General features: G+C 46.9%; 1 protein-coding gene across 2 annotated transcripts in view; it reads left to right on the forward strand.

The window, feature by feature from the left end:
• USHBP1 (USH1 protein network component harmonin binding protein 1) overlaps window positions 1–27719 on the forward strand; it is a 226944-nt gene that overhangs the window by 189119 nt on the left and 10106 nt on the right. For both annotated transcript variants that reach the window (XM_075338208.1, XM_075338214.1), the window contains 2 exons: window positions 1895–1989; window positions 18667–18789. In XM_075338208.1, the coding sequence (XP_075194323.1) occupies window positions 1895–1989; window positions 18667–18789 (218 nt within the window). The remainder of the gene's footprint in view (window positions 1–1894; window positions 1990–18666; window positions 18790–27719) is intronic.

Consider the following 27719-nt stretch of genomic DNA (forward strand, 5'->3'; position numbering starts at 1 on the left):
AGAAGGGGTGAGCGTAGTGTGCTGACACCCTCCTCCCCGCCCGCGACATATTGGTCACTAATTTTTTGGGGCTTTGTTTTTGCATGTCAGAAATATTTATTTCTAAATTTTGTGCAGTTATATTGGTTTGCCTGGTGAAAATAGACAAGTGAGATGGAAATATATTTGGTTTTTATTAAGTTGCCTAACAAATCTGCACAGTAATAATTACCTGCACAAACAGATATCCTCCTAAGATAGCCAAATCTAAAAAACCCCACTCCAACTTCCAAAAATATTAAGCTTTGATATTTATGAGTCTTTTGGGTTGATTGAGAACATAGTTGTTGATCAATAATAAAAAAATCCTCTAAAATACAACTTGCCTTATAATTCTGCACGCGGTGTAGAAAAATATTTTGTATTCTAACAGTAGTGACGTCATCGTGTCCTCATGGGCACGTCAGATCTCAGACATAGCAGGAAAATGATTGAGAAGGAGGAGAGCGCTCCCTACTTAATCATTGCTTTCAACTGTGTTGGCATCTAGGATGCCGATACAGTTGAATGCGTGTGTTATGACGGGCGGAGTGGGCCTGATGCTAGCACAGGCACTCAGTCCACCCTGAATCATGACACCCATAGTGGTCACACGCTCTGCCGTCATTGGGGGTATGCCACTGCCCCACAGCGTTGAACCTTTTATAAATTTGAAATATGAAGAGAAGTTTCCAGCGCCAGGAATAGATTAAAAATCCTTTTTTTATTGAAAATAAGGTAATAAAAATCCAGCAGATATCATAGTAGATGTCAGAAATTGGCAGAACAACGCGTTTCGACGCTTCATGTCTTAGTCATGTTCAGAACATGACTAAGACCTGAAGCGTCGAAACGCGTTGTTCTGCCAATTTCTGACATCTACTATGATATCTGCTGGATTTTTATTACCTTATTTTCAATAAAAAAGGATTTTTAATCTATTCCTGGCGCTGGAAACTTCTCTTCATATTTCTAATCTGGATGGTTACCGAGCCTCATTCCATGCACAGGATCCCTGATTGCAACCAGCAGGTCAGTCCTTGGTGAGCTGGACTCTCCCCTATTTTCTCTTTTATAAATTTGACACTTAAAATATTAACAGATTATAATATGATGTGTCAGAAGTAGAACCATTTCCTGTTAAAATGCTTTCATTACTGTTTTTTCTTATTTTGAAAAAACACATCCAGTGTCTCTCAGTACATTTCTACTCTGCTTTCAATAATACCAGTCTCTATAAGTAATACATATAAATACTGTATTTATACTGTATTTCATTTTTATTCAACATTTTTAGAATGTGCAAGAAACAGTACATGACATTTTTGGCTTGCAGACCATTTTAACTTACAATAGAAAGAGTCAAACCTGATTCATAAAGTCTAAGGTATCAGAAAAGTGAGATATGATCTTTGATTACAGGATATGTTGTGCAAAGTCTCCTTAAGGAGAATAGTGTTCCCCCGTGGTCACCACAAAGCTTCTCATGAGCCAGATCAGGCACCCCATACTTTGCACTGACGAGGGGCAAGCACCCCGAAACACCGTGTCTGCAAATTGGGAATCTGATCTGGCTTATATATCCTAGGTCATATGCAAAGGATTGTTAAAAATCTACTTGTGACTTTTAGGATCGCTACTTCCAATAGGTGGCGATGCGCTAGAGTTTGTCTCCAGTCCTGGAGAGACAATTAGGATATTTTGAATAATTTCTAACGCGAGACAATTTGTCTCTATAGAGCTGGAAAACAAGCTCTTGCTGCATTCACAAGCTGACGTATCACAGACCATGTTAACTTTTTAAACTTAGAATTTTTTATGCAATTTTTTCAGCCAATATTTTATAATATTTATCTTCTTTTTCTATTCTACAAAGATATCACCAACTGGTAAAAGAGAGTGTGTTGGCCAAAGTAAGGAATCCACATCATCTCCTACCATGCAACAACGACTTCTAGATTCCTTGAAAATGTAAGTGTTCTATCTTTATCTGCATAGTTTACAAGCAGCAGGTTATATGTCTAGATCTATGTTTTTTAATATTCCAAAGTCCTATGACTATGATCATAGTCAATCCTACAATGAAGTTATTGATAGGGATTTACACTATACCACAGACCTGATTTGTTGAGGGCTTATGGGCGAAAGAACAGGTGCATTAATAGAAATAAGAAAAAATATTTCCTTTAAGAAGTTGCTCTTCTCTTAAAGAAAAACTTGTTTCCTCACCTAGAATGTCTGTGGGTCTATTAAAATTAGGAGTCTAATATATTAACACTTTCAGAGCAGGACCAGGCATTAAATGCAAAACTCATTGGTTTTCATTATAGGACCTTTGTAGATATTGTTATAGCTACATCTACTGTATGCGCATTAAAGTGCCAGGGAGGGGCAGTCATGGGCGAGGGTTGCAGTCCTCAACCCACTCCTGCACAGTACAAACACGGAGGGCAGAGTGGTGTATGGAGTGATTGGTGTGGAGGTGATACCTGCCTGCTGCTGCGCTTCACCTGGCTTCTCAGGACCCCATTCACTTTCAATGGCATCACGCATAGCCCCTTTAGTAACGAGACCACCACCGGATATAACTTTACCGAGTACACATTTCAAAGTTGCTTTCCATTCTTTGAAGGCAGATTTCACATCAATATTTTTCACCATCATTTTCTGTTTCTTTGCTGCAGATCTGTCATCATCATCTACAGGCTTGATACCACATTCTTTATCAGGCAATTTCTCATGTTCACATTTGGCTCACCCATAACGGCTGCTTACAGAGTCCACTGGCTATCATGGAGGCTGAGGGTTTGGCACTGCTGTTGTTAAGCGCTGTGCTGTTCCCTCTGATGGCTACGCTACTTTCCCAGGATAACTCGTAGGGTCATCTAGCCTGCAGTGTCAGTGGCCATGTCAGTCAACACCGACTCCGCCGACTGTCCGCACCATTCACAATAGCCCACTTGAGGAGGGAGCAGTCTGATTCCTCTTCTCACTGTAGCCTCCCTGCTGCTAGTTATATTTATGGTCACCTGGTTCTTCCACCTGCACAGTCTTCTGCCTGTTCTCCTCCACACCATACTGTTCCACTCTGATACATCTACTTCATCATTCTCTGCTCACATTTCTTTAACTCAATCTGCCCTGGCAAACTCTTCCCTATATATATATATCTTCCTGTGGTGGTGAACCACCCTCTCACTTAACCCCTGCTGCCCTGTCACTTCATATCCATCCCTTCTCACTAAGGGACCTGGGAAACAGTGACACCTAGTGGCAGTCGGCTGTATTACACAGGAGGCGATGTCATACAATACAATGCAGTAAAGGAAAGCACATATAGATTGCAATACCACAAGTCACCAGCTCGAAGTGGGGGTGATAGGGCACTAGGCACCCTATTACACGCATATAGGGAGAGGCTTGTCAATGCAGGGTTGCGGGCTGGGAGAAGCTGCTTGGGTCCCACCTATCAGATTCATTTTTAACCCATCTCGGTCCCCAGTGGCTTTTAACCCCTTCACAACCTTGTACATACCGGTATGCCCAAGGTCATGTCACTCCCTTTAATGCATGTTTACCTGCACATGTTGGCTGATTTCATCTTCGATCCACCCACGCCTTTTAACTCGTTAAACATTGTCAATCTCTGACATTGTTATTTAACATGCTGTGGTGGGGAGTGCGTCATTCCCCGCCTTAATCGGCTGCCCCATGATATGATCACAGGGTGCCAATGGGTTGTCACGAAATCCGGGGGTCAGCTGATGACTCCTGTCACTGTCACGATGTAGTTATTGTGAACGCCCTCTGAGCACCGACATTCACAGATCAGCATTTCTGCTGTAGAGAGCGGTACAGATGCGCTGCTCTGTACAGAACAAGTGATCAGAAAATTGCAGCTTCTAGTGACCTAAGGGGACTAGTAAAAACAATAAAAAGTGTAAAAAAAAAGTTTTTAAGAACATGAAACCCCCCCCGCAAAAGTTCAAATCACCCCCCTTTTGCCAATTTGAAAATAAAACAATTAAAAATATACACATAGTTGGTCTCGCCGGTTTCAGAAATGCCCGATAGATCAAGAAATAATTTAATCTGATCAGTAAGAGGTGTAAAAAAATTTTTAAACCTACCCCTTCCCCCCCCAGAATTCCGCCTTTTTTTTGTTCGCCTCACCATTGCGGTAAGATGCAATAACAGACGATAAAAACATCTCATCTACCCAAAAATTGTATAATTAAAAACGTCAGCTCAAAACGCAAAAATATAATCCAACACTGAGCCATAGATCCTGAAAAATGAGACCGTTACAGGTCTCGGAAAATGGTGACAAAAGCCAATTCCTATTTTGACTAATTTCTGATATTTTTGCGACCACTTAATTAAAAAAAAAAATATATACACGTTTGATATCTACAAGCTCGTACTGACGTGGGGAATCATGCTGCTAGGTCAGTTTTACCATATAGTGACCATGGTAGATAAAATGGCAGAAAACAATCGTACAATTGCACTTTTTTGCAATTTCACCGCACTTGGAATTTTTTTTTCCCATTTACCACTACACTATGCGGCAGAATGAATGGTGTCATTCAAACGAACAACAATGGCTCTTGGAAGAAAAAACGAAAAACGGAAAAGTGCTGTGTGGTGAAGGGGTTAAAGTATGTTTTTCTCTGAGACAACGTAGCATTTCATAGTTACTTACTTAGGTTGAAAAAAGACCTAGGTCCATCTTGTTCAACCTTCAGAGTACAACATACCTGGCTGAGATCATATAGCTAGTGGCTAATACATGTTGCCCGTGGATTGTGCAGGATTTATCAGTTATTTCTCAACAGCTTATATTATATAAAAAATTTCATCCAATTGTAGTTATATAAAGATTTATAAACCTTTGAATAAATGTAATTCTCCTACGTTCTTACCAGCAGCTCAATCATGGGATGTTTCAATGAACGGTGAATTTGTAGGACAGATGGAATAGTTATTAAGTAGACACAAATAAACACCTTCTTTCTGCTCTAAAAAGGCCCTTAAAGCCTATATTGAGAGAGAGTTTGATGGGCCCCGATGCAAAGTATAGACCTGAGCCCCCCCCTCCACGTACACCGACACTTGGGGTATGGGATAATGACACTGACACTTGGGGTATGGGTTAATGACGCAGATACTTGGCTCTTACCCTCAGCACCCAGGTTTCCCATGATCTGAAATCCCTCTATCAGCACCCAGCTTTTCTATGTTCTGATATCCATCTTGTCCTCGGCACCCAGCTTCCTCATGCTCTACTATACATCTTTCCCTCAGCACCCAGCTTTCCCATATCAGAGCATGGGAAAAGCTGGGTGCTGAGAGAAGATGTATAGCAGAGCATGGGAAAGCTGGGTGCTGAGGGAAAGAGCCTTTTTCCCTCAGCACAAAACGTTCCCATCCCATGCTTGTATCTTTGTCTCCCCTTGTATATAGTTCTCCAAATACTATAATGGCCCCCATATAGCCTTCCATATAGTATAAAGGGTCCCACATAACCCTTCATATATTAGAATGCACCTCCATAGTCCTCCATGTATTATAATTCACCCCATAGTCCTCCATATATTATACTACACCACATAGTCCTCTGTTACGAGGGGAACCCGGGGAAGCGTGCCAAGATGTGAAATGGACTGCTTCCGCCGGTCAAGGTCCACTGTGCGGTGTAAGGGACCGCCGCTATGGTGGGTGAAGAGTGAGCGGGTTGCTGCTAGCGATCGTCTGGAATGTCACAGACGATCTATGTACACCGATCTGCCCTAACCCGTGAGGGTTGTATGGCACAGATCTCACGGCTCGGTGTACCTGTTGCACGGGGAAGCACAGAGGTGCCCACGCACGTGTGCCAGTGGAAGTCACGAGAATATGGCACGAGGGTAGCACAGAGGTGCCCACGCACGTGTGCTTTCAATAACCAGGTGAGTCCAATGGAGACTTGAGGAGCTCACCTGGGACAGGAACACGGCCTGTTGACGGGGGTACTGCCGGAGCAGCAAGGCAGGAACACGGCCTGCAAATGAGGTACTGCCAAAGCAGCAAGGGACAAGCCCACAGAAGACAGTAATGTCTGAGCAGTGGCGTGGCAGCACGCTGCCAGACATCCAAACATAGAAGGACGGTCGCGCGCCGCCATGATGGCAGGGGGAGCTTTTAAGGAGGTGCAGCTCCACCCGAAGGCAGGCGCGAGGCGGAGATGACGGACTTGACCCAATCAGGGTCCACGACGTCCCAGCCTGGCCAGTCAGGATTCACCACGTCACCAGCCTTGTCATCAAGCCGTGTGACGTCAGTGAGTGAATCAGGACCCACCACGCATTGCACATGCTCACCCTCCTGCCTCTGGGAAATAGAGGCGGGATCCTCGGTCTCACAATGTGCAGAGATAACGGGAATCTCACTGCTTCCCTGAGCAGTAAACCTCTGCACATTGCGCAGCCTCGCAGACCTTCGGGGCCGCTGAGCAGGAGAGTCTGCGGCAGGCCAGGAATGGGAGACCGCTTCACTCCTTGTAACAGGAGAACCATTAGGTGTCACCCTTCTGCTGCCTCTCTGAGAAGGTATCTCCTGCAGTCTGGCAGACCTTCGGCGCTGCTGAGCAGGAGTGCTCGTGGCAGGCAAGGAATGGGAGACTGCCTCAGTCCTTGCCTCAGGAGAGCCACGAGATGTAACATTACCCCCCCGTCTAGGCCCCCCCCCTGTCCGTGCTCGAAGGCCGCTATCAAACCCGGGGCGTGGATATGATCCTCCAACTCCCAGGATCTATGCTCCGGACCACGACCGGCCCACTCCACGAGGTAGTATCTCTTTCCCTGTATGACTTTTGTCTCCACAAGTTTTGCCACCTCAGGGTCGTCGGACGGGGAGTCAGTTTGAGCCGGCAGGGACCCCGAAAATTTATTAAGTCGTACGGGTTTCAGGAGGGACACGTGAAAGGTGTTGGCTATAGCCCAGCATGGAGGGAGCTGGAGTCGATATGCCACAGGGTTTACCTGCTGTAGTATTTTAAACGGACCCAGATACCTAGGGGCGAATTTGGCTGCCTGTACCCGTAGGTTAACATTCTTAGAGGACAGCCATACTAGGTCACCAGGGGCGAAGGATGGTGCAGGGCGGCGGCGAACATCAGCCGTTGTCACCATCCGGTCTTTAGCCCTCTTAAGAGCCTCTTGGGTGTCATCCCAGATCTCCCGGGCCTTGGTCGCCCAATCCTCCACTCTAGTATCGGGTGACGTAATGGGCATCGGAACCGGGATTCTGGGATGTTGTCCGTTATTGAGTAGGAACGGAGTCTGGCCAGAGGATTCATGGACCGAATTGTTAATGGCAAATTCGGCCCAAGGAAGGAGGTTAGCCCAGTTGTCGTGATGCGTGGAGATTAAATGGCGGAGGTAAGTTACCAAGGTCTGATTAGTCCTCTCCACTAGTCCATTGGTCTCGGGATGGTATGCGGAGGAGATGTTCAGCTCTATCTGCAGGAGCTTACAGAGCTCTCTCCAGAAGCGAGACGCGAACTGGGGACCCCGGTCGCTCACCACCTTGTCAGGCATGCCATGCAACCTAAATACATGCCGAATGAACAAGGTGGCGAGAGCACGTGACGTCGGGAGTCGTGGGAGAGGCACCAAGTGGACCATTTTAGAGAAGTGGTCCGTGATGACCCATACGACCCTGTGCCCTGCTGACTTGGGCAGATCTCCCAGGAAGTCCATCCCTACCACTTCCCAGGGACGATCCAGCACTGGCAGTGGGTGAAGAAGACCTGCCGGTCTCTGCCGGGACGGCTTATTCCGAGCACACGACATACAGGCTCCCACATATTCCTGTATGTCCTGGGGTAGTCTCGGCCACCAATAATGCCTGGTCACCAGGTCTCTGGTCCTTTTGACCCCGAAGTGACCCCCGACCTTGGAGGCATGGGCCCACGATAGCACCTCGTTCCGTATTTCAGGGGGAACGAGGGTTTTGCCAGGTGGCACCTGGTCCAGAGAAGTGGGAGTGACCATCCTCAAGCTGTCCGGGGGTAGTATAAGACGAGGCTCCTCCTCGTCCTCCTCCAACACAACCATACAACGTGACAAGGTATCGGCCCGTACGTTCTTCTCATCGGCCAGGTGGCGGATAATAAAGCGGAACCGGGAGAAGAATAAAGACCAACGGGCCTGCCTTGGGTTCAGGCGTTGTGCTGTCTGGAGGTATGTGAGGTTTTTGTGGTCAGAAAAAACCTCAAATGGATGCTTCGCACCCTCCAGGAGATGCCGCCATTCCTGGAATGCTAGTTTCATCGCCAGTAACTCCCTATCCCCTATGGAGTAGTTCCTCTCGGCCGGAGAAAAGGTCTTGGAGAAAAAGAAACACGGATGTTTCCTTCCTCGTTCGTTTTTCTGGTACAGGACTGCACCTGCACCGACCGAAGAGGCGTCTACCTCCAGTAGGAAGGGTTTGGAGATGTCTGGACGATGAAGGAAGGGAGCTCTGGAGAAGTGAGTTTTGAGAGTGTGAAATGCCTCTACCGTTTCCCGTGTCCATGCTTTGGGATTAGCGCCCTTGCGGGTAAGGGCAATGATGGGTGCTGCCACCGTCGAGAAGTTGGGAATGAACTGGCGATAATAATTGATAAACCCCAAGAATCGCTGGATCGCCTTCAGCGAGCGGGGCTCAGGCCAGTTCATCACTGTCTCCAACTTCCCCGGATCCATTGCTAACCCCTGACTGGACACTATGTACCCCAGGAACGGCAAGGATTCCTGTTCAAAAACGCACTTTTCCAGCTTAGCATATAACGAATGGGTGCGGAGCCTCTTAAGTACTCGGATGACATCCCTCCGATGGGTGGTAAGATCGGGGGAGAAGATAAGAATGTCATCCAGATATGCAACCACGGAAAGATACAAATCCCGGAAAATGTCATTCACAAAGTCTTGAAATACGGCGGGGGCATTGCAGAGTCTGAAGGACATTACTAGATACTCGTAGTGACCGTCCCTGGTGTTAAAGGCGGTCTTCCACTCATCGCCCTTTCGGACTCGCACTAGATTATACGCCCCCCGTAGATCCAGCTTTGTGAAGACCTTTGCCCCGCGGAATCGATCAAATAGCTCAGTAATGAGGGGCAAAGGGTATTTGTTCTTGATTGTGATTGCATTTAATCCCCTGTAATCGATACAGGGGCGCAGATCCCCTTCCTTCTTCTGCACAAAAAAGAACCCTGCACCAGCCGGTGAAATAGACTTGCGAATGAACCCCTTCGCCAGGCTGTCCTGAATATATTTGGACATAGCCTCCGTCTCTGGAGCAGAGAGTGGATACACTCTGCCCCTAGGGGGCTCGGAGCCTGGCTTCAGGTCTATTCGGCAATCATATGGCCGGTGGGGAGGAAGAGTATCTGCGGCCCTTTTGGAAAAGACATCCCTGTAGGCCTCATAAGGTGTCGGTAAACCCGGCCCCTCAGTATTCCCTGAGGACCCAACCGACCTAATGGTAGTGTCAAGGTCAGCATGACGATGATGATGAGACTCAAAGGATCTCTTGATATCCGGCTGCTGCTTCTAATTAAAATGTCATGTGTGCACACGAGAATGAAAAATAACTGCACAGCAAAGTCAGTTATGTCTATCTCCATGACTGGCTCTTGACCAAGTGTGTTCTTTATTGTTTGAAAGAGACTCTAGACCAAACAGTAAGGGGGTGTGAACAAAAGTTTTAGTCCAATCAAGTATCGTAGGTCAGGGCTTCATGACGTAGAGAGATCTACATATCCTTCTTGGATTGGACAGTCTAGGCTTCAGGAATTTCTTTGTCGATCTGTCTTGGGTGGAGAACAGGAAATAGCAGCCATCTTTACAATTACATGTGGTGGTATATACTGTGTCTAAGGAAAATACACTGAATATGCAATATACATATATACATGTTAGTAAGAAACAAAAGCATTCACAAATGTGTGTTAGTTCACATCTACTGAACTATATAACTGAGTCTATGAAATGGCTGAATTAAGTATTTTTGGATACTCAATTCTTTATCCTCAACAGTAGCGGGTGGTTCGGTAGTCACGAGGTGCTCTCTACAGGATCCTGCCCAGGATGAGATCTCCCCTGTTGCCCAGTTGAGTATAGGAGCATGCTGTCTCAACCAGGGAAGGCCCAGTAGGATCTCATCCGTCCCCCCTGGAAGCACCAGGAAGGACACCTGCTCATGGTGTCCCGGTGGTACATCCATCCTGAGAGGGATGGTGATCTGGGTGATAGGATCGAGTAGTATGGACCCGTCGACTACCCGGACCCTGAGTGGCTTGGGCAACAGAACCAGGGGAACTGAGTATCGGGTTGCCAGGGAGGTCGAGATGAAATTGCCTTCAGCGCCTGAGTCCAAGCAAGCCAGGGCAGAGAAGAGAGTAGTGCCGAACTGCAACTGGGCGCTGATAGTCAACCTAGAGGGAGAAGTAGCGTCTAGAGTCCCCCCTCTGATAGAAACTAGACGCTGTCTTTTCCCGACGGTTTGGGACATCGGGTAGCTATGTATCCCCTCTGCCCACAGGAAAAGCAGATGACACAAGACCGAGAACCTGGGGCAGAGGAGACCACCTTGGACACCTCCATTGACTCCACGGAGTCGCCTACAGGACTGGCTGGGGGACCTGTCTGATGGAAGACGGGAGTCAGACGCTTTTTAGGCCGAGAAGACGTGGGTGCTGAAGAGACCTCGAGCCTTCGCTCCGCCTGGCGGATGTCTATGCGAGAGGCAACCTGAATCAAGGACTCTAAAGTGGCAGGCACCTCACGTGTGACCAGTGCGTCTTTGACAAACCCTGCCAGGCCCTCCCAAAACACAGGGACAAGGACCTTATCCGGCCAGTCCAGCTCTGCGGCCAGTGTCCTAAAGTGTACAGCAAAGTCCCCGACTGAAGCAGACCCTTGCCGAAGTCGTAGGAGGCGCAGCGCGGAATCGTGGGTGACTTGAGGCCCGAGGAACACCATTCTCATGGCCCCAAGATAAGCTGCTAAGTTATTCACCACACGATCTCCGCGCTCCCACAACGGCGTGGACCACTTCAGCGCTCTCCCTGTGAGCAGGGACTGGACGAAGGCTACCTTCGCCTTCTCGGTAGCGTAAAGAGTCGCGGACAGCTCTAAGTAGGTGGTAACCTGGTTTATAAAACCACGGCACTCAGAGCTGTTGCCGCTAAAGCGCTCTGGAAGCGCAAGGCGAGGAGACCTTCCGCCCAATAGCACAGCCTGGGTAGCCGCCTGGGTGGCGACTGTCGTCAGAGTAGTCTTATCGGAGGAAGACTGCTCCACTGTTGCCAATCGTGACTCCAACTGCTGCACATAACGCAGCAACTGCTGCTGCTCTTCAGCCATAGCCAGACCTTTGGCGCGACCGTAATGTTACGAGGGGGACCCGGGGAAGCGTGCCAAGATGTGAAATGGACTGCTTCAGCCGGTCAAGGTCCACTGTGCGGTGTAAGGGACCGCCGCTATGGTGGGTGAAGAGTGAGCGGGTTGCTGCTAGCGATCGTCTGGAATGTCACAGACGATCTATGTACACCGATCTGCCCTAACCCGTGAGGGTTGTATGGCACAGATCTCACGGCTCGGTGTACCTGTTGCACGGGGAAGCACAGAGGTGCCCACGCACGTGTGCCAGTGGAAGTCACGAGAATATGGCACGAGGGTAGCACAGAGGTGCCCACGCACGTGTGCTTTCAATAACCAGGTGAGTCCAATGGAGACTTGAGGAGCTCACCTGGGACAGGAACACGGCCTGTTGACGGGGGTACTGACGGAGCAGCAAGGCAGGAACACGGCCTGCAAATGAGGTACTGCCAAAGCAGCAAGGGACAAGCCCACAGAAGACAGTAATGTCTGAGCAGTGGCGTGGCAGCACGCTGCCAGACATCCAAACATAGAAGGACGGTCGCACGCCGCCATGATGGCAGGGGGAGCTTTTAAGGAGGTGCAGCTCCACCCGAGGGCGGGCGCGAGGCGGAGATGACGGACTTGACCCAATCAGGGTCCACGACGTCCCAGCCTGGCCAGTCAGGATTCACCACGTCACCAGCCTTGTCATCAAGCCGTGTGACGTCAGTGAGCGAATCAGGACCCACCACGCATTGCACATGCTCACCCTCCTGCCTCTGGGAAATAGAGGCGGGATCCTCGGTCTCACAATGTGCAGAGATAACGGGAATCTCACTGCTTCCCTGAGCAGTAAACCTCTGCACATTGTGCAGCCTCGCAGAATAATGTAGAATAATGCAGCCAGACTCCCCAGGCCTCCATGTAGAATAATGCAGCCAGCCTCCCCAGGCCTCCATGTATAATAATGCAGCCAGCCTCCCCAGGCCTCCATGTGTAATGAAGCAGCCAGCCCCCCCAGGCCTCCATGTATAATAATGCAGCCAGCCTCCCCAGGCCTCCATGTATAATAATGCAGCCAGCCTCCCCAGGCCTCCATGTATAATAATGCAGCCAGCCTCCCCAGACATCCATGTATAATAATACAGCCAGCCTCCCCAGGCCTCCATGTATAATAATGCAGCCAGCCTCCCCAAGCCTCCATGTAGAATAATGCAGCCAGACTCCCCAGGTCTCCACTCCATGTAGAATAATGCAGCCAGCCTCCCCAGGCCTCCATGTATAATAATGCAGCCAGCCTCCCCAGGTCCCCATGTATAATAATGCAGCCAGCCTCCCCAGGCCTCCATGTAGAATAATGCAGCCAGACTCCCCAGGCCTCCATGTAGAATAATGCAGCCAGCCTCCCCAGGCCTCCATGTATAATAATGCAGCCAGCCTCCCCAGGCCTCTATGTATAATAATGCAGCCAGCCTCCCCAGGCCTCTATGTGTAATGAAGCAGCCAGCCCCCCCAGGCCTCCATGTATAATAATGCAGCCAGCCTCCCCAGGCCTCCATGTATAATAATGCAGCCAGCCTCCCCAGGCATCCATGTATAATAATACAGCCAGGCTCCCCAGGCCTCTATGTATAATAATGCAGCCAGCCTCTCCAGGCCTCCATGTATAATAATGCAGCCAGCCTCCACAGGCCTCCATGTATAATAATGCAGCCAGCCTCCACAGGCCTCTATGCATAATAATGCAGCCAGCCTCCCCAGGCCTCCATATGTAATAAAGAAGCCAGCCTCCCCAGGCCTCCATGTGTAATAAATCAGCCAGCCTCCCCAGGCCTCCATGTATAATAATGCAGCCAGCCTCCCCAGGCCTCCATTTATAATTCAGCCCCCTCCCCCCAGCCTCTGGCCAGCGTGTACTCACTAATTTATATAAGAAAAACAATAACAAGTACTCGCCTCTCTCCTCGTTCCCCTGCTGATCTGTCCTCACCTATCTCCTCCATTCCACCGCTGCTCCGTCCTCACCTCTTTCCTCCTTCCACCGCTGCTCCATCCTCACCTCTGTCCTTGTTCCCACGCTGCTCCGGTCTGCGTCCTCCCATCCTGCGCTCTGTGCTCTCAGCACAGCAGTCGCACAGGAGTGACGTCACCGCGCAGGCACAGGGGGAGAATGATGAAGCATGGAACAGCGCCGACCGCTCTATGCTTCATCATTGCTGTGTGCGATGAAGGAGGAAGGGGGACCTGTGCCGCCGCTGAAATATTTCCACATTTCAGAGGGTCTGCAGCCATAGCGGTAACCTTTACTCCATGGCACAGGAGCTCCTGCAGAGGTGTGTTCAGACTTCGAGAGAGTCCACACCTGTGCTGGATGTTTTGGGGATCCTCCCCTTCTTCAAGCTTGAGAAAGCACCAAAGCAATTTGAAAGAGCCAAGGCGAAGCGCCAGAATTGCGCATCTACTGTGACTCAACACTGCTGGGGTGGCTGCGGGCTGGTATTTTTAGGCTGGGAAGGGACCAAAAACCATGGATCATTCCAGCATGATAATACCAGCTCACAACTGTCTGCTTTACCTTTGCTGGTTATCAAAAATGGGGCGACCCCACACCGTTTATTTCAATTAAAGAGCTTTTCCGACAAACAAATTCATTTTAAAGTTGATTTTAATCAATAGATTTTGGAGTAATAATAATTTCCACAATTAGATGTGTTATATAAAATGTTCCTGTGCTGAGATAATCTTATATATGTGCCCCTGCAATGTACTGTGTAATGGCTGTCTGATCGTATAGGGACATGGTCTGATCATACCACAGCTGCTGGACCAGAAGGACACATAAGAGTATTCAGACAGGAGATCGTATCTGATTCTTTCTGTGAGGGTACGCTCACACAAGCGTGAAAAAGGAGATGGGGGGATTAACCCTTCCCTCTCCTCTGCAGAGCCTGCCCTCAGCTTCACAGCTGTGACCTGATTGAAGGATCGGGTCACAGTCGCATGACACTCGGCTCACGCTCGCAGCAGAGCCTGAGCCGGTAGTCGTTAGCATATCGCATCCGATGCTGTCGCATCAGATGCCATACGCTCGTCTGAGTCCAGCCTGAGGTAAAGCATTTCCCTGCCTGTTTTTATAAAATATTTTACCTCAAAGAAAAAATAATTTGCAATGCCGTGCTGTAATATTTTTATACTTTATTACTTCCTCCCCGGCCCAGGAGCTGTGGTATGATCAGACCATGTCCTTGTATGGTCAGACTTGGCCATTACACAGTACATAGCGGGACATATATATATATATATATATATATATATATATATATATATATAAAAGATTATCTCAGCACAGGAGCTGTGTTATGATCAGACCATGTCCCTATATGGTCAGACACCGCCACTACACTGTACATATCAGGGGCTCATATATAAGATTATCTCAGCACAGGGACAGTGGAGTGAAGAAGAGAGGCTGCGCTATTGGGAAGTGCGGCCTCCATCACTGCAATACAGAGAGCTGTTGTTTTCAATGCCGATGGGGCTTAAATAGCTTGGTGCAAACATCACTTCCAGCCCAAGTCAAGAAAGTAATGTATGTAATTTTAGGCCCATTTCACTCCTAAATTGTGATGTTAAAATTTATGCCAAACTAGTGGCAGATAGACTTCATAAAGTGATCCCGACCTTAGTGGCTCCAGACCAAGTTGGGTTTGTGACAGGGAGGCAATCTAAGGATGGCACCAGACGGATGCTTGACTTGATTGGACTGGTGGAGATATCGGGTGAACCCAGTGCATTCCTGTCTCTTGATGCTGAAAAACCCTTTGACAGGGTGCACTGGGGATACCTGGAGAGAGTTCTAACAAAATTCGGGTTCTTGGGGAAAATCAAGTCATCCATTCTAGCCCTCTACTCTTACCCAAATGCGTCAGTGTTGGCATCGGGGTTTCTGTCATCTAAATTTCAAATAAGTAATGGCACCCGCCAGGGGTGTCCATTGTCTCCCGCTATTTTTGCTTTAGTGGTAGAACCTTTGGCGGAAGCTATACGAAAAAACATAGCCATTTCTGGTATAAGAGTTGGGGAATTTGAACATAAACTTGGTTTATACGCAGACGATGTGATAATTTCCTGTTCTAACCTTGCAGTGTCGATTCCAGCAGTGGTGAACACACTATCAAACTTTTCTAAAGTGTCGTATTATAAGCTTAATGCGGCAAAGTCTTTGATACTGCCGTTTAATGTACCGGTGGAGGCCAGGAGTGCGCTGGAGGGGGCCTTTCAATTCAAATGGTGCGACAGGGGGATACCTTATTTGGGTATTAAGCTGACACCATCGCAGATGTTAATTAAAGAAAATTTGGAACCTCTGATCCAAAATTTAGAAAAGGAATTGGGAAGGTATGAAAAAATATCATTGTCCTGGATGGCCAGGATACAGTCCTTTAAAATGGTTTTCTTACCCAAAATATTGTATGTGCTCAGATGCCTTCCCATCAAAATTTCTCACAAAACCCTGATGAAACTTCAATCGTTGACTAACAAATTTGTCTGGGGTAATAAAAGGGCTAGGGTCGCAGGTAAAGTGTTATACCCCCCATATGACTTAGGGGGATTGGGCACCCCAAACATAACGGCATATTATAAAGCCTTACTAATTGAATCACTAAAGGAATGGTGGCGTCCAGGTAATTCACATAGATGGGCTCAGATTGAAAATTTCCTGTCCCGCCAGGGCTCGGTCACAAGAATGATGGAAGCAGAATATTTGAGCCGTTCACTGTTCTCCCCGTGTGTTCCCACCATGTGAGCCTCCCTGGAGGTCTGGCGAAATGACTTGATTCATAAGATTCAGATTCCTCTTTCAGAGATTTCCCTCAAGTCGTTGGAATCTCAAATCCCCTTTTTGAATCTGACCAGGTGGGAGGGATCGGGCATTACAGTGCTGGCAGATCTATACTCTTATATGGGTGTTAACCCCTTTAATGAAATAGTACGGGAACACCCCTCTTTAAAGGGCTGTTTCTATCAACACATCCAAATTAGTCATTTTCTGGCCTCTAAATTTCCTCCAAAGTCAAAGCCTCTGTTACCTACAACAAAAGCTTTGGTATTTAAAAAGATAATTAAATCCAAAGGTATCTCCTCGACATACAAATGGCTCAATAACCCCCCCGAAGAGCAAAAATCTCCTTATATGAATAAATGGGACGTGGAGCTGAGTGTCTCTACCTCTCCTTCAAACTGGCACTCGGCATCAGCAAATATCCAAAAATATTCCAAGTGTATAAATCATCTGGAGCAACTGAAAAAAGTACACCTGCGATGGTATCGGTCCCCAGCCAACTTAGCACAGTTCCTCCCAAATTATTCGCCACATTGTTGGAAGGGCTGCCTCCTAAGGGGTACTCTTGGTCACTGCTGGTGGGATTGTCCCAAGGTTTTCTCGTTCTGGTTGGAGGTGTTTGGCCTGATGGGTGAGCTGACAGGCAATCGTATTAATCCGAATCCGGCTCTGGCAGTGCTAAACGTGGGTATAGAGGAGTTCTCTTGGGAATCCAGGGGTTTATTAGTTCACATTCTAGTAGCTGCCAGATATTGCATAAGTTTGCACTGGAAATCCCCAAAGACGCCTACATTAGTTGAACTATATAACCGAATTAATCTCCAATGCCAATACGAGTTCTGTCTGGCTCACTCCATCCGCGCCAAAAACAAAATACTTCAGATTTGGAACACGTGGCTAAACTCTGTATATGCATCCCGTCAAGCATCTGTTTCCAGGGCAAACTGTTGATAAATAAAAACGGGTCAAATAGGGTCAAAGAGTGTGTTACGCATGGAGTTCACCCATACCACATGTCAATATTCAAGGTGTTTAAATCTCTGTTGTTGTTACTGCTCGGGCTACCCCGAAACGCCATCCAATTCCCTCCCTCCCCCCTCCCCCTGCCTGGTTGCTTCCTTGCAACCATCCATGGTTCTCCCCATCTCCCCCAACTCTCTCTCCCCTCCCTTTTCTTATCTTCCTTTCTTACTCTCTGGTTATGGTTGTTTGGATCCCTCATTTTGAGGATTAAAGAGTAAATTGGTAGGTTGACTCTATACGTATTGGGTATTGATTAACCTAAAGAAGTTGCAACTTGCATCAGACATGATTGGTGGTGGTGTGACAGGAAATGTGAATCATAATCAAAGAGGATACTACCACATGTTACAGCGTTGTCCTCTTTGTGTATTATTGCCAATGATACCTGAATTTCTCCTTTTTGTAATGTAACTTCCTACAATAAAAATTGATTGGATTAAAAAAAAGAAAGTAATGTATGTGGTTGGCAATGGTTGTCCTGAGGTAAAAGAGTATATATCCGAGACATCACATCTGGAGGACTCGCCAAGGTGATGTCAGTGATTGGCATTGGTTGGCGGAAAATCGGACTAACATAAAATGATGTAATGATAGAGGAAAAAGGAATGGCATAGGTAGGAAAGGTCAGAAATCAGGAACAAAGAAGGACATAGATATTGATGAGGAGGTGAAATGCCTCTTATTCTCCCAGTTTCACTCCAATGCCATGGTATACCTGAGGAAGGCTTATACACGAGTCGACCGATTCTGCGATTTCACGATCGATCGTACCCGCCCCCGTCGTTTGTGCGTCACGGGCAAATCGCTGCCCGTGTCGCACAAAGTCGTGAAATCCCCGTCACACGTACTTACCTGCTGAGCGACCTCGCTGTGGGCAGCGAACATCCTCTTCCTAAAGGGGGAGGGACGTTCGGCGTCACAGCAACGTCAAACAGCCGCCGGCCAATAGAAGCAGAGAGGCGGAGATGAGCGGGACGTAAACATCCCGCCCACCTCCTTCCTTCCGCATAGCCGCCGGGAGCCGCGGGACGCAGGTAAGCTGTGTTCATCGTTCCCGGGGTGTCACATGGAGCGATATGTGCTGCCCCGGGTACGATGAACACCGGCACAATTTTAATTAAACAATTTTTTGAAACAGAGCGACGAGTACACGACTCACGAATTGTGAGCGATACTGCATCGCTCGGAGGTGTCACACGAGACGACGTCGTGAACGATGCCGGCTGTGTGTCACGAAAACCGTGACCCCGACGATGCATCGCATGATAGCTCGTCTCGTGTAAAGCACCCTTTAGTACAAGCCGAAACCCATTGTATTTTAAAACCTTCCCTAGGAAGTTTAAAATAAATGCCACCTATTGCACAGAGCTATACTTTGTCTTTTCATTTCAGGAGCAGTGAAATGAAGGTAAAAATTGAAGGTCTCATCTCAGATGTGGATCAACTATCTTATAAAGTCTGTGCGGAGAATGTGAAGTCTGCTCAGAAGATCAAAGATTTCTACAAAGCTCATAGGTAAGCAAATCAGAGTTACCGTGTGCGTATATTTATATATATATATGTATATAATATAATAATATATATATATATATATATATATATATATATGCATTTGAAACCAGAAGTTTACATACACTATCTAAAAAAACACATCTGCAGGTTTTTCTCATTATCTGACATGAAATCAGAATAAACCTATCCCGTTTTAGGTCAATTAGGAGCCAAAATTATTTATATTTGCCAAATACCAGAATAATGAGAGAGAGAATGTTTTAAGGCATTTTTATACTTTTAGCAAAGATAAAAGTTTACATACAATAAATTACTAGTGTATGTAAACTTGTGTGTATACTTACTGTATTTTAATGCACATGGGAAACACACTGCTTCTTTGTGTTACATCATGGAAAAGTGAAAAGAAAACGTCAAAAGCTAAAATGTCAGGAAAAGCATAATTATGGCTACATGGGAAACGTATTGCGAAGTATATTTTTATCCAAAGATTAAAAACTTTGAATTCAATTCTCTGGTCACATTCTGGTTTTCTGCAGTGTAATGCGAGAGTGCCAGAGTGACAGACATCATGTAAATCCAGGAAGGGTTCTGCCTGATCAACAGTGACAGCTAAAGGCCCCATCACACGCAACGACGTATCTAACATATATCGCCGGGGTCACAGATTCCGTGACGCACATCCGGCATCGTTAGCGACGTCGTTGCGTGTGACACCAACGAACGTCCGGTAACTATCAAAAATACTCAGCTTATCGTTGATTGTTGACACGTTCATTTTCAAAAAATCGTTGATTGTTGAGGACACAGGTTGTTCGTTGTTCCCGAGGCAGCACACATCGCTATGTGTGACACCTCGGGAATGACGAGCTACAGCTTACATGCGGTCGCCGGAAATGAGGAAGGAAGGAGGTGGGCGGGATGTTACGGCCGCTCATCTCCGCCCCTCCGCTTCTATTGGGCGGCCGCTTAGTGACACCGCTGTGACGCCGCACGAACCGCCCCCTTAGAAAGGAGGTGGTTCGCCGCCACAGCGACGTCGCTAGGCAGGTAAGTTTGTGTGACTGCTCCTAATGACATTGTGCGCCACGGGCAGCGATTTGCCCGTGACGCACAAACTATGGGGGCTGGTACGCTCGCTAGTGATATCACTGCGTGTGACGGGGCCTTAAGAGGTGGGTTGGATTTGACTTTTGGTTAGGTGAAAGGATGAAAGGGCTTGTTTTTTTCTGGTGTAAGCAAAAAGTAATGTTTAAAGGGAATCTGTCACCAGGTTTTGTTTTTGCTATATAATCTGAGAGCAGTATATTGTAGTGGCTGAAACACTGATTCCAGTGATGTGTGACTTGTTGGGACTGCATGCTGTCATTTTGATACAATCAGTGTTTTCTCTGCTCTAGATCTAGCATGCTGAGCTCTCCCCACACCACCGATTGGCAGTTTTATGTGTACACTGTATATTGAGAGAAAGCTGCTAATGAGTGGTGGGGGCAGACTTCAACAGATCTGGAGTACCAGGAGGCATATGACAACTAATCCTTTAGTGATACTCTCCTGCTCCAGATCTTACATCATGCTGCTCTCAGATTACATAGCAAAAACCTGCTGACCAGATTCCCTTTGTTGTATCTATTTAGATCTAGTGGTAGTTAAGGTTTTTCAGCCCGTTCTGTCGCACTACTACTTTTAGTATTTTCTTTTCACTATGAAGGCTTATTAAAAGGAATCTGTCAGTAGGATCAACCCTCCTAAGCTGTCTATATTGGCATGCAAGTCATAGGAACATGAATAATTGATATATTGATTCCAGCAATCTGATGTCTTATTTCAGAGAAATACACCTTTTTCTTATATGTAAAGAGCTCTTCCAGGCTATGGGTCGGATGCTGCCTGGAAGATAACTCCACCTCCAGAGATTATTTTAAATATATGGGGCAGTTACCAGTGTTACCACTGACACAGAACAGGAGAAATAAACTTTGTTTTCTGTATTGCAGCACTGACTGCTTGTGAGATGGAAAATAAAGCAGATGTGTCAGTCAGGGCCTTTTCACACTTCGTTCTTCCACATGTTCAGTAGCCCTGTTAGGCCTTACGTGTGAATTCCCCCACCCGCAAAACGGGATTCAGACATATTTGCTGACGGGGGGAGTCACTGTGTTCTCTATCATGCACCTTTTCCAGGTGTATATGTGGCGCCCTGGACAAGCCAGGGGCCACAGAGAACAACACCCACACACCCCACACTCCCTGCAGGCACACCGAGGTCAAACACAAAACCCTTGTTGCCTTCCTCCAGGGGCTGATGTCCACACCAGGGGGTGGGCCAGGCGGTTGGTCCCGCCCACCGAGGAGTTCACAGTCCTGGAGGCGGGAAAACCAGGCAGATTAGTGGTGGAGGAGAAAGTGAGAGGAAGGAAAAGTAGCAAGAGAGCAGCCTGAAGTTGGTCCGGTTGTGAGGCCCGGACAGATCAGCAAGGTTGGCAGACGGTGGTGACCGTCTGCAGGAGTGACCGATTGGAGTCTACCGTAAGGACCGTGGACAGGCGGTGGCCCGGCGGTACCGGACCGGTACACAAAGAGAAGTCAGCACCATCTGGCAGGGGCTTATGGACCCCGGCAAGGCTAGGAGTCGCCATGAATTTGCCAAATTCGTTAGTGAAGGGAACCTCCTGGGTTTCCCAACAGCCAAGTCCCGACAGAAGGCAACAGTCCAACCAAGTGAGGGAGACACCGCCACTGCCAAGGCAACCGTTTCTCAGGGCCAGCGCCTGAGGGCAAAAGGGGCTCCTCCGGCCTATATCCGAGCCGGGGAGCGGGTTACCGGTGGGAACCCATTGAAACCATCTACCGTATCTAGGTGCAGGGAAAGGCAGTCACCATCAACCTGCCGGGAGCAGAAACCACCGCAGCCGTCAGTGGGACCCGTCCATCCAGCCGTGTGTTTTACCGAGAACTGTGTCTTCATCATTGGCTGAGTGAGTACCACCGTGCCGTGCGGCACAGCGCTGCCCCTGTGACCCTGCACCTCACCAGGCCCTGTAACCGGCCTGCCATCCGTCCTTTCCCCATCACCGGGCCCCGGGACAACCAACCCCCTACCCACAGAGGGGAGAAATAACAACAAAGCTGCTCCCTGTCACCGCTCCCGGGATCCCTGTCCAGAGCAGCGGTGGTGTCACCAAAATCACCACAACCGTGGGTGGCGTCGCGGACAATCATCACAAACCCCCACAATCAAAAATCATCCCCTTTTCACTCACGGGCGAGGATCGCCGCTCGAGTCCCTGGGATCCGGCCCACCACTCGAGCCACCACCGAGCAGCAGCAGCCGCAGCGGCAGCGGGACCCGAGCAGTGGGAGAGCGCAGCGTCCCCTCCTCCGCCCGCGACATATACACCTACAGCAGGCGGACACCCAGACGGACATAAGTTTGGTCATAAGCCCTGATGGCACCACTGAACACAGAGAAGAACGCAGTGTGAAAGGGCCCTTATAATCACACAACTCTGTAGTAAAACCGGGAGAGCAGAGAGCGGCCATCACACATCACACTGGTAACAGCCCCCTTCTATTTATAGTTAGCTCTGGAGGTGGAGCTATCTTCTAGGCAACATCCTCACCATAGCCAGGAAGACATAATAGAAGATGATTTATCCACAATAAGGCAGATGATATGACACATATAGGTAGGACTTTTTTCAGCATTCTCTAAGCTGTATGGCCAAAAAATAATAGTTTAGATAGGTCAAATGTGGTGACAGATTCCCTTTAAGGGAGTTTTTAATTTACGTTCTTTTTTGTCAGTTTCACTGGAGACATCATTGCTGCTATTTGCAACAGATTTATCAAAATCTAATTGTGGTTGAGAACTTTGTTGCACAGGGGTGTAACAATCGCGACTGCAAAGGCCGTAACTGGGTCTGGGAGTGGAGGGGGACAGCCAACCCCTGCACCTACTCCAGCTGGATGTGTGTTCTCTGTCGTTTAGTGCCACTGGTCGGTGGTTGAACAACTGCTTCTCTTTTCACTATTTTTCTGGGGTAAAATAGACCAAGTAAAACCACAACCTATGAGATAACGAGGTATGATATACAGAGCGAAGTCTGTTAAAGTGTAATTGACTGGAGATCTTGGTCCAGTGAAGAACCTACATCTAACGCTATTATGTTTTGTTACATGTGGTTTGCTTAAACACATTTTGCACTTGGTTCTTGGTGGTGGACACAGGCTAGTGGAGAATAGGGACAGTGAGGGTCAGCCACCTGGAGCGGGGGAGGTCCAAAAAAGTATGACACCCTCCGCTGGTAGGAAGGGTCATGTGAGGATCTATCTCAGCTTCTACAACCGAATACCTACTACTGATCTATTGCCTTTTCCTTCACGCCTTTGTATTTTTCATCTAAGCTTTTATTCACATTGTCTCAATTATTGTCTGGAAGACCTATGGTGTCTGTATTTTATTTTTCTAACTAATAAAGGTATATTTTTAGAGGTATTGTCTACGTGGTTCGCTCTGTAAAATAGACTAACATATAGTGGGTGAAATAAGTATTGAACACGTCACCAATTTTCTAAGTTAATATTTTTTTTAAAGGTGCTATCGAGATTAATTTCTCACTAGATGTCATTAACAACCTATCCACACAGTCAAAGAAATCAAATGTCCATAAATTTAGTGATGTGTAATGAGAAATGACACAGGGAAAAAGAATTGAACATGCTTACTGAAATGTATTTAATACTTTGTACAAAATTCTTTGTTGGTAATAAAAGCTTCAAGATGCCACTGGCATGGAGAAACTAGTCGCATACATTGTGATTTTGTCCTATTCTTCCAGACAAACACTCTTGAAATCCTTACAGTTCCGTAGGCTCCTTTTATGAACTCTGAGCTTTAGGTAATTCAATAAATGTTCTATTAAATTCAGGTCAGGTGATTGGCTGGACCATTTTAGCAGCGCTCACTAAAACCTTCAGTAGTTTAGAAATGATTCTGTAGCTAATGCCATCACTATGTTTAGCAACAATAAGGTTGTTAAGGTCTTGAGACTGCTCACTGGCTTTACCTATCATGAGATGTTTCTTGTGTGGCACTTTTGTAATGGGGCCATCAGTTGAACCAGCTGATATTGTTTTTCACGAAGTGGAAGAACTGCTTTCTAATCACTGATAGCTAGTCACATTGCCCATTGCCTGGGGAGGGCGATGCAGATTTGTTTCGGACATCTTACAGGTAATCTGTGCTATTAATGCACATTAGCTCTATTTTGGACTGACACTTGTGGTTTCTACCAGGGATTCTATGTTTACATTGCATGCGTCCCTTTGATATCTCACACTATACTGCTGCTTAGGTTCTGTCACTGTTTAGGATTGTGCATGATCCCAATGGTGAGACACTGAGCACTCTAGCACCTTATTATCAATTGATCAATTGTGATTAATTGTTACCACCTGCTGCTATATACATAACTCTATTTATTTATTTACTATTTATACCCAGTTGTTGTTTTCGTCTGTTTTTTTTTTTTTTGTTTTTGTTTTTTTTTGGGGGGGGATTTCCCACAGGCTAACTACTGAGCCATTTAGTACTTTATCATCATTGGGAGCCACTTTTTGTACCATCTGCTACTCTATAGTTATATTCACACCTATATCCTGGCTTTGTTTTCCAGCACTATTTATTTATTTATTTACATGGAAAATATTTCAATACAATGATATACTTTTTTGATTGTATGTTACATATATACAAATATATATTTCCTTTTTTTGCAGCTATTATTTATATTGATTAGTGGTTTCCTTGCATGTTATTTGCATGTTGCACAGTATTTCTGGATTTATAGTACCTACTATTACTACCATTATTATATGAAATGTTGGATTGTGTACTATTACCTGGTATTATTTATTTATTTTTGTGCATCATCTTCATATATTACCTTGTGTTCATGTGGTTTTTACCTTTAATCTGTTTTTTCTTTTATATTTATCAATAAACATTTTTTATTTTATTCATACCAGACCTCATCTCGGGTTTTCTGTTTCGGTGAATTTGATTGTGTATTTGATGTCTGTGTATGTGTAATTGTGTGTATATGCTGTGTGTATTTGATGTCTGTATTGAGTATTCGTTTTGTATACAGTGTATTTCACGTCTGTATTGTGTATTTGTTGTGTTTATTGTGTATTTAAGGTAAGTATTGTATTTTTGTTTTTTGTATTGTATGCTTGATGGCTAAATTGTATATTTGATGTCTACCGTATTTTTCGGACTATAAGACGCACCCTGGTTTTAGAGAAGAAAAATAGGAAAATAAAATTTTAAGCAAAACATGTGGTCATGACACACTGTTATGGGGCGAGGATCTGTTGCTGACACTGTTATGGCGGTAATGTCCCCAAATTCTCCACTAAGGTACACCCCATCCTGGTAATGATCCTCCTGGCTTGTATATGATCCCCATCCTTGTATATATGTCCCTCATCCTGGTATAGCCCCCATCCTGCTATATACCACCATCCTGGTATGTACTCCCATCCTGCTATATACCCCATCCTGGCATATGGCCGTATCCTGCTATAAACCCTCATCTTGGTATGTGGTCGCATTCTGCTATATACCCCATCCTGGCATATGGCTGCATCATGCTATATACCCCATCCTGGCATATGGTCGCATCCTGCTATATGTTCCATCCTGGCATATGGCCGCATCCTGCTATATACCCCATCCTGGCATATGGCCGCATCCTGCTATATACTCCATCCTGGCATATGGCCGCATCCTGCTATATACCCCATCCTGGCATATGGCCGCATCCTGCTATATACCCCATCCTAGTGTTTGGCTGCATCATGCTATATACCCCATCCTGGCATATGGCCACATCCTGCTATATACCCCATCCTGGTGTATGGCCGCATCCTGCTATATACCCCATCCTGGTGTATGGCTGCATCCTGCTATATACCCAATCCTGGTGTACGGCCGCATCCTGCTATATACCCCATCCTGGTGTATGGCCGCATCCTGCTATATACCCCATCGTGGCATATGGCTGCATCATGCTATATACCCCATCCTGGCATATGGCCGCATCCTGCTATATACCACATCCTCGCATATGGCCGCATCCTGCTATATACCCCATCCTGGCATATGGCCGCATCCTGCTATATACCCCATCCTAGCATATGGCCGCATCCTGCTATATACCCTATCCTGGCATATGGCTGCATCCTACTATATACCCCATCCTGGTGTATGGCCACATCCTGCTATATACCCCATCCTGGTGTACGGCCGCATCCTGCTATATACCCCATCCTGGTGTATGGCCGCATCCTGTGGCACACAAAAAAATAAACATTCATACTGACCTTTCTTCTCTACACGCAGCATCACTCCTCCTCTCGTCTGTTCCAGCAGCAGCGCCGCTGACCTGTGTGGAGCCGGACACGATCCCTGCAGCATCGCGATGTCCTCCTGTCTGTGCCGGCCACGGCTGTGTGTGGACACGTGCGCACAGGGATGACGTCATCGCTGTGCGCACCGCTAGTCTTCACACACAGCCGCGGCCAGCACAGACAGGAGGACGGGCGATGCTGCAGGGATCGTGGCCAGTGAGTATACTTATTCACTGCACCCTGCGCTGATGATGATGTGCGGGGAGCAGTGACTATAGCCACACATGATCACTCCAGGCTGTAGTTGCCATGGGTGATCATGCGGGCCAACTGTTTAGTATGAGCGCATCCCCCGCCAATCATCCCGCCTACCTGTCAGCGCCGGCTTCAGCGCTGAGAGATGATGGGCGGGATCGTGGGCGTGCATATGAAATGAGAGGGCCCACGTGGTCAGGTAGGCCCTGCTGCAGCCTGCTCATGCCCCTGATGACCCGATCCACCGCAGAACCCTCATTCCCCGCAGCCATGCCATACATTCAGACTATAAGACGCACCCCCCACTTTCCCCCAACATTTCGGGGGAAAAAAATGCGTCTTATAGTCCGAAAAATACGGTACATTGTGTTTGTTCTGTATTGTGTATTTGTCATGTGCATTGTGTATTTGATGTCTGTATTGTGTATTTGTTGTGTTTATTGTGTATTTATATGTATGTATTGTATTTTTGTTGTCTGAATTGTGTACTTGATATTTACATTGTGTATTGGATGTCTGTTTTGTGTATTTGTTGTGTATATTTGATGTATGGAATGTGTTGTATTTTGTTTGCATTGTGTATTTGATGTCTATATTGTGTATTTGTTATGTGTAGTTATACAGTGTGTCCACCTATATCCTGTCCACCGCCATTAACTTGAGAACGGCGGTAGCTATAGGCATAGAAGTGGTGTCTAGGTATAGTAAAGTAGCCATGCGCCACGCAATGAAACCACCTATAGCACCACCTGATAGAAAACAACGGCGTTAGCATTTTTATCTCGAAAACGGAACGAGATACAGAAAAAAAGTGAATTACAAAGTTGTAGGGCATCATCAATCCAATACGAATCGACACCTTGCATACAGAAATGCTATGATATGAAACCCATGAACCCCCCAAAACATTGAATGCTGGTCACGCATATGGCACTCATTTAACTTTGATGCTCAAAGTGGCCACCGTCAGCTGCAATGCACATCTGGACTCTGGACAGCATACTGTATCTTGCTGCACGTTGTGCAATATGGTAGGTGACACCTTTGCACAAGCATCTGTAATACGTCGTCGTAGATCCTACAATGTTGGTGGAGGGGTCGCATACACCTGCTGTTTGATGTGACCTCACAGAAAGAAGTCCAATGGGGTCAGGTCAGGTGAGCGTGGAGGCCACTCCACGCAGCCACCATACCCAATGACTTGTAGGAAGGTCTCCATGAGGTATCGCTTCACGTCCACAGCCTTGTGAGTTTACACGTTC

This window comes from Anomaloglossus baeobatrachus, chromosome 1 (genome assembly GCF_048569485.1).
Source record: "Anomaloglossus baeobatrachus isolate aAnoBae1 chromosome 1, aAnoBae1.hap1, whole genome shotgun sequence".
Lineage (NCBI taxonomy): Eukaryota > Metazoa > Chordata > Amphibia > Anura > Aromobatidae > Anomaloglossus > Anomaloglossus baeobatrachus.